Genomic DNA, 17,770 nt, shown 5'->3' on the forward strand with positions numbered 1-17,770 from the left:
CAAGAGTATTTTGCTTTGTTTTTCACGTATGTATCCTCTAAAGCAATTGCTGTGAGTGCTGACTTTGGAACAGTCTTTCGCTTTTGAATAATGATGGGAAGCCCACCATTCTATTTAGTAGCTGGCTCTTTCCATTTTGTTCCATACTCAAAACTAGATAGGACCAAGCACCAGGCAATTTATTCTCATTGGTAGTTAGAAAGTCATGGATAGTCCACTCATTCTGGAAAATGTGGTTACTTTTGACAGTAATGTTATATTAGTTACCTTTTTTGTTTCTGTGATAAAACACCATGATTAGATGCAAATTAAGGAAGAAGAGGTTTACTTTGATTCACAGTTCCAGAGAGAGAGGATGTAACAGTGGGGAAGTCGTGGTCACAGGAGACAGGAGCAGGGAGCTGGGAGATCATATCACCATCCACAAACACAAAACAGAAAAATGCAACTGGAAATATGGTGAGGCTATGAACCCTCAAAACTTACACCCAGTGGTGTACTTCCTCCAGCAATGCTATGTCAGCTCCCCAAACAGTGCCACCAACTAGAGACTAAATATTTTAATACCTGAGCCCTTGGGGAGAATTTCTCATTGAACTGCCATACAGGGTAGTCACATGCCACATAACCACATAATCCCCTTCCTAGTTTCCTCCAATGTCTCCCACTCTTTCCTCATGATAACCGAGGTGTTGAACTGCCTCCTAAGGTTAGACTTCCTGGTGAACTCCTTGGTAGGTTCTTTACAGAGTATATCTGTGGCTGTCACTATTGAGTCAGTACACGTAAACCCAGTTTTAGGAAGATATATGGCAGAATGTGCTCAATAGAATGGCTATTATTACTAATTTTATGAAGTAATATAACACACACTCTTGCAACTAATTTATGCTACTGTTCAGTAACTAAATGTGTTCCAGACACTGTTCTTGATGCTGGGAATACAGGAACACGTAAAATATTCAAGTGTTCCAACACCTAAGTCAATCATCTTCACCAGTCTGTTTTCTTATAAAGTGGCCCTCCTGCTAACAGCATTTCTCAGGATTCCCAACCTCCAGAATTTGCCCAAAATATCCAGTGTTTCTTTCTTATTATCCAGTCTTAGGTACTTTGCTATAGCAACAGAAAACAAACTAAGACAATACCTTCAACCGAAGACGATAGAGGAGAGCACAATGAGAACTCAATAGTCTACAGCCTAGAAGACAGCCCTCTCCATAATTTAACCATGTTGACCCCTGACCTTGGATTTCCAGATTTCAGAATAGGGGGATGTAAGTTTCTAGCATTTATTAGCTACCTTGTCTATGACATTTGGTTGGCACAGCTGAACAAATTAAAGTAGTACCTGAAATCTGAAGCTTTGGGCATTGTTAAAAGCTCTCAAAATGAAGGCAAATTGAAAAATATAAAAGCAATCACTCATCAGATAAGTGGGGAAACTATATGACCATAGAGAGTTTGGGATTGTGAATGACTCCAAAAACTCTAAAACAGATGGCCTGATCTAACTGGAATAATCATTGTAATATGAAACAAAAAGAACCACACAAACTTTTAGAAATGAACTTAATTATTTTATTTCTGACATAATTATATGTAGAATATTTCAAACATCCTAAGTTTTAAATAATTTTTGAGACTCTAAAACTGCACTGACATGTGCAATAATATAATTCTTACATTTTATTAGTAATTATTGAGTTGTCAATTAAGTAAAAAGAATTATTCATTTTGTAAAAAATAATGATTCTCAGTATTGAAGGATTCTCTACTATAGAATCAAGAACTAAAGTAGAATCATTGTACTGTCATAATGGGATTCAAAATAGATATATCTGTATGTCCTACAAAATAGTACATTTGATCCCTATTCTTCATTACAAAATAGCTAGAGAACATTCCCACATCAGCAGAGGAAAGTTGCTGAGCAGATTGTTTTCAGGGTCACAATCACCTACCTTTTTTACTATATAACCCAAGGCCACCTGTCCAAGAGTGGCACTGTATGCAGTGTGCTAGGCTCTCCTCCATCAATTAATAATCAAGACATGACCACAGGCCAATCTGATGGAGGCCATTCCTCAGTTGAGATTCCCTCTGCTTGGCTGACTCTAGTTTGTGTGGAGTTGACAATAAACTAAACAGTACAGTTAGAAACTAAAGCAAACCTTCTTTCCCACTACAACTCGGACGAGAAATCTCTACTCCCATGTCCACATAGGAAACTGGGTTTACAGAGGTTATCTGATTGGCAAAAATATGCAGAGCTCAAACTGGGATCATAGCATTGTGCCTCCTGCCCTGGACATCTAGCTTTTTAACATGTAACATGAAAAATGTGCATGAGTGTGTGCACATGTGCATCTGAGTGCACCCCTACCACAAATCAAAAACAATTGCCAAAGTTAGGGTGGACCTTGCATTGATTTATAAATAATAGGAACTATGAAATTGATTTAACATTTGAATTGAAGTGGTTCCCAGCTTCATGCAGATCTGAAATGAACAATGAAAGCCATCTAGCAATATTTCTGAGGGTGGGGCCTTATTTCTATAGCAACCCTCTCTGTAAAATTGTAACCAATCACATCTAGAAGGCAATAGAATATCACAGGATGATGAACTTGTGTCCTTAGCTCTGTCACCATCTACTCTAGCTTGGCTCTCCAGCTAACTCTATCACAAGATCACAGACTAGGTAGGACTCAGTGAGTATGGTTTAGATCATTGTCCTAAAAGGGATAGTGAGACTCTGATCAATTTCCTCTCCCTTTCTTCTGCTTCCTTGTTCAGAAAGTGAGCAATTTTGCCCCACCACAAAGGAGTATACAAAGCACTGTTTTGCCACAGGTCCAAAGCTGTGATGTCAGCTGGTCACGGCTGGAAGTCTCCTTAACATAAATAAATCTTTCTCCATACCAAAACGAACGTCTTGGCTATTGTATTACAGTTATGGGAAAACTGACTAATACACTATTTGCCATTAGTTTGCATGTCTGATTCCAGATAACAAGTTCCTAGTAGTCATGAGTGGTGATTTTTATTTTTGAAAGTTATCACAGTGTCTCATAAAGAGTTTTTGCTAGATCAGTGCATTCAGTTTCAAGGTGAATATTGCTGACACTCGAGTATGAGTGAGTGTCTCATTATGTGCATGCCTCTAGTGAAATCCTGTTGGATAAGGTCAATTTTATGAAGTATATAAATAAATAAATTAAATTAATAAATTTAAGCCAATGAAAAGTAATTGTTTTCCTTTTTCAGTTCCTGCCTATTTAGTTTACAATTCTTTCTGATGTCAAATTGTTAATTTAAATCTTATAAAAGCAGATGGACAAAATGTGCACCCAAGTGAACTGAACATGATGTGTTATGTGTATCCGTTAATAAATCCAAGGATGGATAGTTTACAATTAGTTCACAAAAGAATTAGCATTGGCCTTTTCCTCAGAGTGCTGCAATTCAACTTACAATCACTCTCAGAAGTTTAGTGACCCCACGGGGCAAAAGAGAAACAATAATGAACTTTCAGTTGCATGGCAGACAAGTTTTGAAATTCATCCAGGTATTTGAGAAAAAAAAATTCTATTCCGATTCTGAGGCTGCCTTCTCTGCACCAACATCGCTGCATGTTCTCTATAATCTAATTTCTTTTGAGATGGCTTTCAGCTCCCCAACCCTGTTTTGTTCGCAATTGATGGTAAGCGTGAAGGAATGCAAACACTTGCAGCATCAAAAGCAAATGGCATCTTACCACCCGGAACTCCCTGGCATGAGTTCACAAAGCAAGATTTAACTCCTCACAGTGGCAGAGAATAGACAGAAATAATAGGTGGTCTCTCTAAAATGTCCTATAAGCTTCATTGGAACAGTGAAGGGATACCTTAACATCAGCATTTTTCTGCTTATTTTGACATCAACCAGCTTTGCTATTACCTTTAAACAAAAATTCAAGACATTTTAATAGCAAAACTTAAAGTAAAAGAGTTTAAAAAACAAAAATAAAACCAACCCAAAACAACACCATTTCTTTAAACCACTTAGGATTTGCGGATAATTTCCAGAAATTTGTATTATCAGCCTACCAATACTTTAGATTTCAGCTGAAAACAGATCATGTGACTCCTTAGTTTGTTCAAAGATTTCAAACTATACCACTGAGATGGTCCAAAGACAAAACAAGATGGCCAATATCTGGTTAAAAATCCACCTCCACATAGACAATATCAACAATTATAAGCACATTGCTATATTCCAAAGAGACAATGTTTTGTTGTTTACCTAAACTGGCTTTATAATGGTTTCTTTCCTTTATGAGCTGAGGGAGGGGACAATGAAATGTTCTAGATTGGAATATTTATACACCTTAGACATGACATATCTATTCACTATATATTTTTTAGTTGTCAAGTGATGTCATCTGTTTGTTCAAATTACACAGATTATGTTAATATTTACAGCAGAATAGACCACTGAGGCTCTGACTCAGAACAACTTCGGCCTAAAACACTCTTGCTGTCCATTTGTACTTTACCAACCACACATGAAATACATTCAAGCAAAGATCTAAAGGTCTCTTATTTATTGTAAGTATGCTAATCAACAAACTTAAAAAGTTGGTTTTAATCTTTTAAATACTTTGTAGCAAGTAACATGGAAGGGTCTTTTAATATGTGATGACTTTTAATATGTGATTTTCTTGTAGATACCTTGAAAACTCCAAGTAAGCACAGTGATTAGGTGTTTCAAATGCATTGGTCAATGGCAGCAGCTTTTTATAACTGACTATGTATGTCTTCCAATGGCTTCTGATTGGAAGGTCTGTGTAGATGTGTCTTTTGGATAAGAATTTTAATTGCTTTGGATATGCTCCCAGAATATGGATAGCTGGAAGGTATGGTGTTTCTAGATTCTGTCCTGAGGGACTTCTGTGCTATTTCCCATAAAGGCTGTGCAACATTCTCAATTTTCTACCCAGCCCAACCTTTCACCCTTGCAGGTTAGTCCCAAAGTGCAGGAACTTCATGTCAGATGAGGACCTAGCTTTTCTGAATATCTCCGGCATTACTGGCCACCAGTTGATGTAGTGTGAGGGTAAGATCACTGCTGTCATTCTTTAAATCAGGTTGCCTTTCAAATTGCTGTTAAGTCCTGGTAGGTCTTGGAAAATTGATGCCATTTAACATTACTATTCCTGTATTTTCTTATCCATAAGCTCTATATGTGTCCAGTTTAGTGAAATCTGACATGAGACTGGATCCTCTGTCTGTCTTCCTTTCTGGAAACAAGCGCCTAAGAAAAGAACAAAGAGATGTGTTCCCATCTTAAGTGGAATAGTCATTTTCTTCATGCTGGTCTAATTGGTATCACTGGATATCTGACTCACTCAGCCCATCTGAGTTAGGAGCAGTCACCTTTGTGGTGTTTTTGATGAGAAATGTGCCCATAGACTTATGCATTTGAATAGTTAGTCCCCAGTTGGTGTCACTGTTGGTTAGGTTAAGGAGGTGAGGCCTTGATGAGGGAAGTATGTCACTGGGGGCTGACATTGAGCTTTCAAAACCTCCCACCACTCCCAAGGCCCTCTATCTGTGATTTGTGCTTGCAGTTCAATATGTGAGCTCTCAGCATCCAGCTCCAGCCATCCTCTGCTGGCTACAGTACCTCCCTGCCTAGATGGTGATTGACTCTCATCCCTCTGGAACCAAAGCCCCAAATAAACACTTCATTCATATGCTTTATCACAGCAATAGAGAAATAATGAACACACCTTAGTTGCTTGTATTTTCTCAAAAACAAGGCCTATAATGGTGCATATATATAATATATATATATATATATATATATATATATATATATATATATATATGTTTTTCAAGACAGGGTTTCTCTGTGTAGCCTATCCTGGAACTCACAGAGATCCACCTGCCTCTGCTGCCCGAGTGCTGGGATTAAAGGCATGTGCCACCAACACCCAGCTTTGATTTATATTTTTTTAATCACCATGATAGGTGCCTGACAAAAACAATTAAAAGGAGGAAAGATTTATTTTGGCTTTGTTGGGCCCTTCCCCCATAGGGGTCTGCTGACCAGCTTGTGACTAGGATCCTGTTTTCTTCCTTCCTTGAAGGCCTGAGTGCAAGTTCCTGTTATCCTGTTATTCACCTATTCAGGATTGCCTGATGGGCCTGGAACCTGAACTTGTGATCTGGGTAGTTTTCCACCATGCCTGCTGACTGGTATATAAGCCCCCACTCTTATTGGAATTAAGGGCATTCTCCCTGCAAGAAAGACCTGCTGTCTTGTCTTTATTTAAATCCTCAAGCCCCTTGCCCTATACTGTGGAAGTGTTATAGTGCAGGCGCTACATGGCTTAACATTCAGAATGCTCAACTCATTATTTCTTAGCACCTGTATAAGTGGGCAGAAAGTCATGGACGTAAGAGCCTACACAGGAGGAAGTTATTCATCTCATGTCAAAAAGGAAGCAGAGAAAAAAGAACATTTGTGCTCAACAGTCTTCCAGGTTTTTCCCTTTAACTCCCCCCCACCCCCACCCCCCGGCTCCAAGACTAGATCTAGTGCTGCCTATGTTCAGAATGGATTATTCCTCCAAGTTAAATCCTTACTTGCGACACCCTCATAGAGACATTTACAGCACAAAATTTCCAGATGATTCTAAAGCCTGTCAAGTTGACAGCACAAAACATCACACCTGACCCTGACACATCTGGGACTTTGTCTTCTTCTTGTCCCAAAACTGTCCTCCAGTCTCCTGGCTAAGGTCCTTCCCCAGACTTACTCCAGTCACTGCACAACCTTTAGGTCCAGCTGAAGGAGCAAAGTATATACCATCTCAAAATTCTGCTATATGCTGTTTACTGTTTGCAGATCTTGATTACTTTGCCCAAAAGGCTTTGAAAAAACAGAAACTGCAGTAGAAGCCTGTAGGGGGGTCACCATAACCACGCCTCCTAGGGGCTGGCTACAGGTGTGCCTGACCATGCCCATCAGGGCGTGGTCAAGGTGATGTCAGGGTGACATGGGAGAGGTTTTAAGAGTTAGGGGACGCACATGGTAGTTCTTTTTCCCTGCTTCATCGGCGTGCTCTGCTTACTATGTTTCCTGCCAGCTGGCTAGGTGCTCTGTAAGTAAGACATATTCCCTAATAAATATACACTAGTCTTATCTGGTTATGTATTTGTAATTCACCATTTATAGAAGGCTCTGGTGGTTAATACTGATGGTCAACTTGACAGCATCTTAAATCATTAAAGAGACAACATCTGGGTATTATGAGGGATTATCTAGATTAGGTTGGTGGAGGTAGCTCAGTCTGCATTGCACAGAGTTCCCAGTAGTTAGAAAAAGAACTGAGAACAGCTTTCACATCTCTCTGCTTCCTGACTATGGATCCATGTGAGCAGCTGCCTGCCTCTATCAGGATGGACTCAAACTGTGAAATGAATAAAAATTTCCTTTTTTACATTGCTTTTGTCAAGTATTTTGTCACAGGGTCAAGAAAAAGAACTGATGCAGAAACCATCTTCCCTTAGCTGTTTACAGACAGCCTCCAAAATGAGCTCAATTTTCTTTCAGCCCCTTTTTGGGAGTCTATGAACCAGGGAAGATGAATTCAATTCATCCTGTAACAAAGCACACTAGGATGCCTGCATGGGTCCACCAAGGAAAGCACACACAGACAACTTTGTCACAGTGTCTGGTTCTTCTTTCCAAAAGGTTCCTTCTCCCCCCAAGTTACCAGTGTCTCTTGGGTCTTCTCTCTGATGAAGAATGTACTCAAACTTTTCAATCTTACTGGCCTGGAGCCCTTCGATTTTCTTTCCTGTAATTTCCCTGTGTACATAGTCCATGGAAACCTTGCCTTCTTTTGGCTATGAGTAGCCTGTTGACTAAGTAATCAAATACTTGAAAGCAAAGGGAAAAACAATCCCCCATGTTGCACACAGCATTTCTATAAGTCAATGATCAGAACTGAATGAGGTGAACTAAGGTACTCTATAGCATAACTGTTAGTCTTGGGGGTCAAGAGGAACACTTGTTACTATGACTGTATGCCCAATGTTATTAGCTGTATTGATTTATAAGGAACATAATTTTATATAATCTGATAACTGATTAGAATATTTCACATGTCTTCATTCTAGTAAAGTTCATGTTGAAAACTAATCCTACATGTAGTTGTATGAAGGTATGGGAATATAGCAATTTGGGGAGATGGTTATGTCATGAGGTTACAACCCCCATTTATGGGGTTAATGGAGGTTGGTCCCTAGCACTGGAGAGAAGGAGGAGGACCAGGAGGAGAAGGGACAGAATGAGGAGGCTCCTTTCTCAGATAGGGACACATTAGCTTCCTTGGAGGTCATGGAAGATAGATTCCTGGAAATCAGCTCTGTAACCCTCTCTTGTGTCCCTAAGAACATAGAACATGCTAATTTCAGAAAAGAAAGATATTGCAATTGCCTCAGTTAGAATCTGCAATACCATGAGGAAGACAGCTGGAAGCATCACAATTACCCCCAACATTAGGACACAGTTCCACACAAAATGGGGAAAGGTGGAGTACCAGAGCTTCGCTGAAGCCCACTGCTCAGGAGAAGGTTTTGTAGATACATTCTACATTTTTTGATCTCTTAACACATCAGTTCCTTACTTTTTCACTTCAAAAAAAAAAAATGGGTCTGAGTGACAACTCACATCTGTAGTAGACATGACATTCTAAGTTGTTCCAAAGATTATAAGATTACAAAGACACACCATTGACTCCTCTTTTAAGAGCCTCCAAATGCTTCTGTCAATCACCAAAACAGGAAAGCACTTCTCAGGAAAGTTGTTGATTGCAGAAGCTTCAGGAAACAAGATAGGCACGAAGACATCTTAAAAAGATGGGAGGAAAGCTATCACTTTAATAAGATATGAACATATTGTAATTATAAATCCTCTCCAAATCCAGCTGCTCACAGATATTCACTCCTAAGTCTAGAGGCATGATTTTTCCTCTCCCTCTTTTCATATCCCTTCTATGTACTGGACAAAAACCTAAATCTGCTTACCTAGACATTCTGGCTCTCATCTCTCTCTCTCTCTCTCTCTCTCTCTCTCTCTCTCTCTCTCTCTCTCTCTCTCTCTCACACACACACACACACACACACACACACATGTGCTCTGTCTGTCTGTCTGTCTGTCTGTCTGTCTCTGTCCCTCCTCCTTCTTTCTGTTCATTGATGTTGTGTTCATAAGAACCAGCAAATGACAACAACCTAGATGTCCCTCAACAGAAGATTGAATAAAGAAAATGTGGTACATTTAAACAATGGAGTTCTTACTCAGCTATTAAAAAAAATCATGAAAAAAATTTGCAGGTAAAGGCTTGGAACTGGGAAAAAAAATCACCCTGATTCATGTAGCCCAGACACAAGAAGACAAATATGGTATACATTTGCTTATATGTGGATCTTAGCTATTATGTCAATGACAATCAAGATCAAGCTACAGTCTGTAGAACCACAGAAGTTAGTCACAGAGTGGGGGATTAGGGGGACAGATAGATATTGTTAGGAAATGGAAATATAATTGTTAGTTACAGATGCTTAGTGGGGTTGTAATGGGAGGATTAATTGGGGGGAAGAAGAGAGAGGCACACAGGGAATCAATAAAATTGTGGGCTGTTTGAGGGGTGCTATGGAAATCTAATAGAGTAGACCCTTCCTAAATATATACATATATTAAGGTACTGTAAATGAAATTGCCAAATAATGGGAGAAACAAAGTCCCAAATGGACTCTGATCAACAAATGGATCTTGTCAACAAATGAAGGTTCCAGTAGTGGGACGGGGTCACATCTAATTGATTTGCTGGCTCAAGAGGTACCATGGGAATCCCCAAACAACTCAAGCTATTGTCAAGACTATAGGCTGCTTTCCACAAACTGACAGCAAGGTCCCATTGCTGAAGACAACACCTACACAACTCATTGAACATGGGGAAGTTGAGCTAGTTCCCACATAGAGCCTTCACCACTCTGCCCTAGTGTCTTTGATAAAGAAAGGTATTCTGAATGCTACCAAGCTAGCCACAAACCCTGTGAATTACAATGCTATTCTACCTGTTAGGAAATGACAGCACAAAGCTTGTTTGAGTAACCAAGTAATATCTTAATTAAGACCTACTCCACAAGATGGAACCTTTATCTGTCAGTGTTTATGTAACCAAAAAACCTGAGACTAGATAGCCCAGGGACCTACAATGTTATTGTTCTAGATGGAAAAAGTAGCAATAGTCTTGCTCAGCCATCATCAGAGAAGCTTCCTCCTACAGAAGACGGTAACAAATATAGAGACCCATGGCCAGATATTCTGTAGAGAATGAGAGATTTTGGAACAGTCAGTCCTAAAGGAGATGTCACCATCCAATTCCTTCCATAAGAGCTCAGGGAAACTCATGGTAGAGGAGGCAGAAGATTGTATGAGTCAGAGGGAATGGAGGACATAAAGAAAACAAGGCCCTCTGAATCAACCAAGCAAAACCAATTCAAATTCACAGAAACTGCAGCAGCTTGCATAGGCCCTGCACAGGGCTTCACCAGGTTCTCTCTCTCTCTTCTCTCTCTCTCTCTCTCTCTCTCTCTCTCTCTCTCCATATATATAAAAGTTTTACAAGGTGGGGGAGATAAAAAGATTTAAGTTCCTTCTTATAATAAAAAATATATATATATTATATATATATTTATATATATAATATACATTATATATTAATATATTATATATAATTATATGTATTATATATAATTATATGTATAATTATATATAATATATTATAATATATAATGTATATAATATATATAATATATATATATAAATATATATATATATCCTGTTTAGTGAACTTTATGGGATTCTTTAGTGTTTGAATGAGTGGGTCTCATATTCCTGTACTTTCTCTTGGGTTCTTTGCCTTCTATTCCTATGTTTTGTTCAATTCAGATCTGTTAGTTTTTATCTTATTAAATTTTAAATTTTATTTTTTGTATTATTTTACTATTATTCCTTAGAAACCTGTTTCTAAGGAAGAAAGAGGACCCAGGTGGGAGGGGAGTTATGGAGGGACTGGGAGAAGTAGAGGGAGGGGAAACTGTAATCAGGATATTTTATGTGAGGGGGGGAAAGTCTATTTTCGTTAAAATTTAAAAAAAGAAAAAAGGTCTACCGAGCGAGTTCCAGGACAGCTAGTAGTGTTACATAGAGAAACCCTGTCTTAAACACAGAAAACAGAACAACAACATCAACAAAAAAAACAAAAAAGAAATGGGAGGAAATAATACAGTCAAGACAAGCATGCCTCTGGATGCTATGACGTTTATGCTGAAAATTGAAAGAACACTTTGAAAGTTCATTAAGATAGGAGTTTGCACCTAAAATTAACAGCTTTCTCCAGTGGCTAATACTATTTTTAACAAGTTATTTAATCAACTCGTGCTTCATTTTCCTTATGTATGAAAATGAGATAATACTATTCTTTAATTCAGAATTTTCTGAAGATAAGTGAAGGACATGTATGATGTCCTTACAAGAGCATATAACGGATAGTATGAATGCTAAAATAGAACTATTGAGACACACAAGAAGCCAGAAATATCTCAGTCTGTAGCAATTGAACTCTGGCTGCTTGGAGCCTAACAGAGCCACTTGTGCTGCTTCTGGGAACAGGAGAAAGAAGCAGGTCCGAGTGTGTGGGGTGGGAACCACAGAGAGAAGCCAGTCTGCTCTCACCCTTGACAGCCAATTCTGTGTTGGCTAGACATTGAAAATGTCCTTGTTTCTATGAACAATTCTGTCATGGACAGAGGACAGAAATCCTAAAACCATTTAGGGGAACTGCTTAGTGTTGTGACTTCTTGTTTTCAATCTTTATCCACCTTTCATGTAGTAACAATTGAACACAGCAGCCTGGAAGCTGTGTGTGATCAGAGGCTGCCCTGGCCCTGAAGTGTGCAAAAACTCCAGTCCACGTAAGACACCACGGAAGAAAGGATCATGGAGATATTTTAGGTGGAACAGCACCCAGCAGGCTATCCCTGCATGCCTCAACCTGGTAAAGCCTTATTAACCACTAGATGGACCCTTTAGGGGTATAAAAAACAATTAAACAGTTATCTTTTCTGTAAAACAGAAAGGCTTCATTACACTGTAAATGTTTTTATTATAAGAAGGAACTTAAATCTTTTTATCTCCCCCACCTTGTAAAACTTTTATTTTCACAAAGTCCTTGCTACATTCTTAGAACTGATGTGTCTTAATTTTCCTTCATTTCATTTGTGCTGTCTTTTAAAACTAACCAATCATAAAAGACTGTGGGGTGGGACTCTAGCCAATAGGAAAGACACAGTTATCACCTGCATTAGAATAAAACAGACTAAACTTCCAGGCTCTGATGGTTTGCTCTTCTGCTTTGGTGAGCAGCCTGTGTTTCTGATCGGAAGTAAAGTTTGTCCTTGTTGAGGTCTCTTTCTTTGCAACTTCATATTTACTTCTAACAATGGCAGTCCTCTCTTGGAGGTCACACCCATTATTCACCTTCTGCCTGCCCCCCTTTCTCTTATGTTCTCACCTATAACAAAATTTTTTTCTGAAACTCAACCTACCTTGTCTGTAAAATTCATTCTGTGACATTGCCCTGGGGTGACTTTGGAGGCCACTGAATGTCTTGGATCCTGGTATACCCCATCCTCAAATTATTCTCACCTGAGATGTCTGTCTCATGACCCTGCCTTCCTCTTCCTCTTTCAAACAATTAAGTCTGAATCCCCATTTACCCATGGAGCTGAGCCCTCAATGAACAAATTTACTATCTAAGAAGACAGTGAGATGTCTGCTTCTTACCCTCCCACAGAGGACCTGACTAGATTACTCCAGAGGTAAGACCAAATAAGTCCCTAACTATTATAATATACCCTCCATTTCTTCTCAGGAGGTGGTTCTCTCTGAGAATTCACCTTCTGTGTTCCTGTCACTCATACAGCATATGTCCTTTATTAAAACTTTTGTATTGATTCTAGCCTTGTAAGTACCTCCATCTACATTCTGTTCCTGGCACATCAATAACCAAATTATTACTTGGTTGAGTATTTCTTGAATAAATTCAGTTATGGATTCTCTTTAAACACAGGTCGTTTGTGATTGCAATCAACCCTCACTTTGAAGGTGGAGTTAAGCATGTGCTTAGTCTTTTCTCAACTTGATCTTTAATAGTTTAGCAAGATATTTTGACAGGCATTTTTTTCTGAGAAAAACACGTGTCTTGATCCAACACGTCTATAAATGTTATGAAACACCAAGCATCAACCCGATTCAGTCAAGTTAAACTTATACAAACAAAACATAAAGTTTAAGACAAAAAGCCAAAGAACTCTCTTCTCTAAGATGACCTATACTTACAGGATAGTCTGAGACCAACCTAGTTTACAGAGTGAGTGCCAGGACAGCCTAGCCCTATCTCAAAAAACAAGAACAAAACAAACAGACAAACAAAATTAATAGTTTTCTTGAGAGTCCTAATAAAAATATAAAGCCAGTGGGATGTTCCCACTTACGTTTTCACTGCGCTTTAGTGTTTCTCTTAATATCTTCAATTTTCCTTGATTTTCTGAATGTTTTCCTTTAAGTTTTCTAAGCCAGTGACAATTAAAATAAAAATTCCAAAGGAGTAAAGCCAAAGAGGAAAAGCTACAAAAATCCCATTTGATTTTCCTACCCTTACCCCCTTCCTTATTTCCCAGCCACTAATCCCCTCTCAAAGAGCACAATAGAGCAGCCAGACATAAAGAAGAGAGATAAAGTTGGCCAGCTACTACATTGTGCTTGCTAATCTGAACCATTTACATAAGGGTTAGGAGGCTTGTTTTATCATTTAAACAGACTTAAAAGCCTTTGCAAATGAGATTTAGTTCCTACAAAAGAATGAATTGGTGCTATTTGGCCAGTTGCTTCTAGCCCAGAGCTGACTTGGCAGTAACCAAGCTGCTTCTTGGGCCACATGTAGTGTAAGCAAAGATTGCTTCCAGTTACACAAACCTGGAAGCCTCAAACTGATTAAATTCTTACCAGGAGGTGAGCAGGATGAGGACCAGGCCCAATGGCCAATTATACCAGAACTTGAGCTCTACCTGAACAAACACTTTTTAGGCAGGTGCTTCCAAGGTGGCTGAAAAGTTTCTATACCCTGATAAGCTTCTCTGCCTGCTGATGTAGCAATTCAAATCAGACCAAATCAAACTGAATTATAAAGAGGCCACATTTAATGGATGCAATGCTCCTGGACAGCCTTCCAGCCTCACCCCCCCCCCCCTCGGAGAGGAGACAGGAAAGAGAGACTGGAAAACCATGAGTCTATTTCTGGTAGGGGGCAGTTTAAATACCCTGTGGGAGGGGTCCTGAGCATCTCTGCGGGAGGGGTCATCATTTGGCCGGCTTTCTGAGATGCAGCAGGGATTGGAGGGAGCTAGGGGAGAGGGGGCTTCTGTGAAGCTTCCACCATAACATCCCAGACTCCTTCGATATATGAATGCCAGGGTCTGGAGTGAAGCTTCCACCATTACAGTGGTTCTGGGTATTGAAACCCCCTTGAGTCTTCTCTTGAAAGAGAAATTAGGAGCACACAAAGAATGCAATGCAGAGACTAAAAGACTCAACACAGTCTCAGGCTGTGAAGTAAAGACCATCTAAGCTCTTTAATTCACTGTTGGTCAGCCTGACCTTGGGTCCAGAGATAAAATGCAAAACTAACCCCTTAGCCTGTGTCAGAACAAAGGTAATTAGGATGAAAACATGCTCATAGCACAGACTGCACTCTTCGCATCAAAATCTTAGATTTAAAAAAATTGGAGATCATGATTCTGTATACCACACACCAACTATGTGTTTTACCTGGCACACCTTGAGCAGATGTTCAGTGTGACTTTGGCCTGTGGCTCCGCAGGGTGAGTAGGACGACCTTGGTTAAATTTGCTCCCAGAAGGTACCAGGGTGGTTACGCCCTCCATTCTTAAGTCATCTAGATCTTCTGTAAAAACACAACAACAGAGAGAATTAAATCCAGTTGGATTAAACAGAGAAATAACATGTTTTACAGCACCTACTAGTAAATTACTGGTATTTTGTATTTTCTATGAAAAAGAACAACTCATGTATAATTATATTGTCCATATTTTTTCTAGATGTAGTTGTATCAAAGGCAACTACACAGCCTGACACCTCCACCTGCATTCTGAGGGGCTTGTCCACTCAGAATGAGAGACCAAAACTAGGGCCATTTTAGAAAAGAAGGCCAGAAACAGAACACGGGAACTCCACCCCATATTCTGTGCAGCTGGCTCACATCACTCAGTCAGTTCCAGTGAAGGGACCAGCTTCCCTTTTGGCAGCCATAACGGCCGAACACATGGTTCTATGACCTTGTCCTAGATACTAGAAAGTCAGATGCCTGCCTTGTGACAAGGAACCAATCAGAAGTTAGCTGGTGGCGCTATGCTTTATGACTCTGGGTGTGCTTTACGGACAAGCACACAGCAATGACGCACAAAGTATAGCAACCACCCTGGGAGGGCCTATGGGCCATAACAACCAGTTGACCAATCAACACAGGGCAAGCCCTCCAAGCCTGGAGGCACACCAATCGTGAGCCTGTGCGTACCCCTAGACACTCCCCTTACGCTGTCCTATAAGATCTCTTGGGAGGCCCTAGCAGCCGTCTTTTGCTAGCCATCCACCATGGCGGGTGGGTGAAAGACCCGAGCTAGCATGGGGTTAGCTCGTTAAATTACAATAAAGCCTCATGCAGTTTGCAGCAAGCTCTCGAATCCGCCTGATGATTGGGGTGACCGAGAACGTGGCCTGGGACCCGGGATACCTGAGTTTTCCGGGGATCTAACACCAGGAAAAGCAGAGCTTCAGAAAGAATAGATAACCACACTGGCCCTGATCCTGGCAGGAAGAGCAGATACCTGGATTAGTCAACAGAGTTGCAAAACTACTTTTTGGGCACATGTTGTGCCAAAGATTAACCTATGGAAATTCCCCAAGTTCCTTTAGACACCCCAACCAATTGGCTTTGAACCTGTATCCCTTACTCTATCCTGTGGTTTTAGTCGTTACAAACCCCTTGCTTACGAGGCAGTCTGTGGGACAAGGTCCCTGCCTAGTCTTGAACTCAATAAAGAAACCTTGCACTTGGATTAGGTGAGTGGGCCCGAGTGGTAGTCACTCTGGGGGTCTTGTGGACCAGGCATAACAAGTTAAAAACAGATTTTGCCTATACTAAAGAATCAGGGTCAGATAGTATGAAGCCACATCAGGTTTATTAAGTGAGACAGACAAATGGTATGTCCAAAGCAGACATTCAAAATAGCTGTATTGGTGACAATGTTCTCAACATAAGGACTCTGACCAAGTAAACAGAGGGCTAAATTCAGCTACTAGGGTATCTCCGGCAGGGTGGGTTCTGCTTGCCAGGAAAGCAGATCTTGTAAAGAAACCCACCTTAGCCCTCCAGGAACCATCCTTAATCCACCTGCAAAGGTCAACTGCTTGGCAAGAACATCTAATTGCCTCATTCCCAGTCAAACTGGACAGCCTGTATCAGCCCACAGACCCCCACCTGCTGACTGTCCTATGAAATCTACTTGTTTCCCTGCCATTTTGTTTCTTCCCCCTCTCTGAGCCTAAGAGACAGCTTTGGCAATTTGATCACCAATAAGTCTTTCTACCCATGGAGTGGTCTAGTTCAGTGGGTTCACTGCATCCTCACTTACAGTGAACATGCTCTAGTGTCTTGATAGCAACAAGAGTAAGTTTAAGGCTTTTGAAATTATATTGTTGAAAGGATGTACTTTACAACCAGTACCACAAAGTAAGCCAAGTATGAAAAGGTCATAGCATCAAACTGCTTTGTAAATACAGAACTCTATAGGCTTAGATGAGTGCAGCTCCCCCAACTTCTATCCCCTCACAGAGTTTCCTCATGCAGTGGACAGCGGTTGATATGCATAACTAGCCCAAGTGTAGGTAGTAAGTATCTGTGGAGTGTGCATCATAAGGGTGACAACTCTACCATACAGCCTCTCCAAAAGGCTCTAGAACAGCACTAAAGAGGGGACTGTGATAAAACATTGTCCTGTGGACATGGCAGGGTCACTGTACCAATGGAGTCACAGTAGCTATGGCTGCTTTGTGTACTAGTGCATTGTGCCTCCACAATAACAAGTCAGTCTCAGTCAATGTTACAGAAGGTTTGCATGATGGACACATGAACTCCCCCACCTAGCTAAGGAGCCATCTATAGCTGATGGCTTCTAGGGGAGGAAGTCAGTTTTCTTTAGGGAAATGGCCCCTGGTAGGGTGACCAATGCTCCAATGAAAGGATACAGAAAGACATCCCACATTAGTTTCCTTTTTGTTTTTGATTAATTGTATTACATTTCTCTCTCTCTCTCTCTCTCTCTCTCTCTCTCTCTCTCTCTCCCTCTCTCTCTCTCTCTCTCTCTCTCTCTCTCTCACACACACACACACACACACACACATACACACAGACACACGTGCATATGCAAGTGCACCCACACACTCTGTAGGTTAAAGAACAACTTACAGAAGTCATTTACCTCCTTTGTTTCCTTCCACCATGTAGTTCTTTGAGATCAAACTTAGATTGTGTCTCAACTTGTTGGCAAATCTAATAAATTGGTAACTG

The 17,770-nt window shown here is 40.3% G+C and overlaps 1 protein-coding gene across 4 annotated transcripts in view; it reads right to left on the reverse strand.

Annotated features, from left to right (window-relative positions):
* The window catches only part of CUNH8orf34 (chromosome unknown C8orf34 homolog), a 392,051-nt gene that overhangs the window by 126,600 nt on the left and 247,681 nt on the right, over positions 1–17,770 (reverse strand). For 2 of the 4 annotated variants that reach the window (XM_035440010.1, XM_035440008.1), the window contains exon 8: positions 14,962–15,088. In XM_035440010.1, the coding sequence (XP_035295901.1) occupies positions 14,962–15,088 (127 nt within the window). Of the gene's footprint in view, positions 1–14,952; positions 15,089–17,770 lie in introns of all 4 variants that reach the window. The other 2 variants (XM_035440009.1, XM_027398842.2) reach the window with 1 other exon arrangement.

The sequence above is a fragment of the Cricetulus griseus genome, chromosome 2, assembly GCF_003668045.3.
Source record: "Cricetulus griseus strain 17A/GY chromosome 2, alternate assembly CriGri-PICRH-1.0, whole genome shotgun sequence".
Lineage (NCBI taxonomy): Eukaryota > Metazoa > Chordata > Mammalia > Rodentia > Cricetidae > Cricetulus > Cricetulus griseus.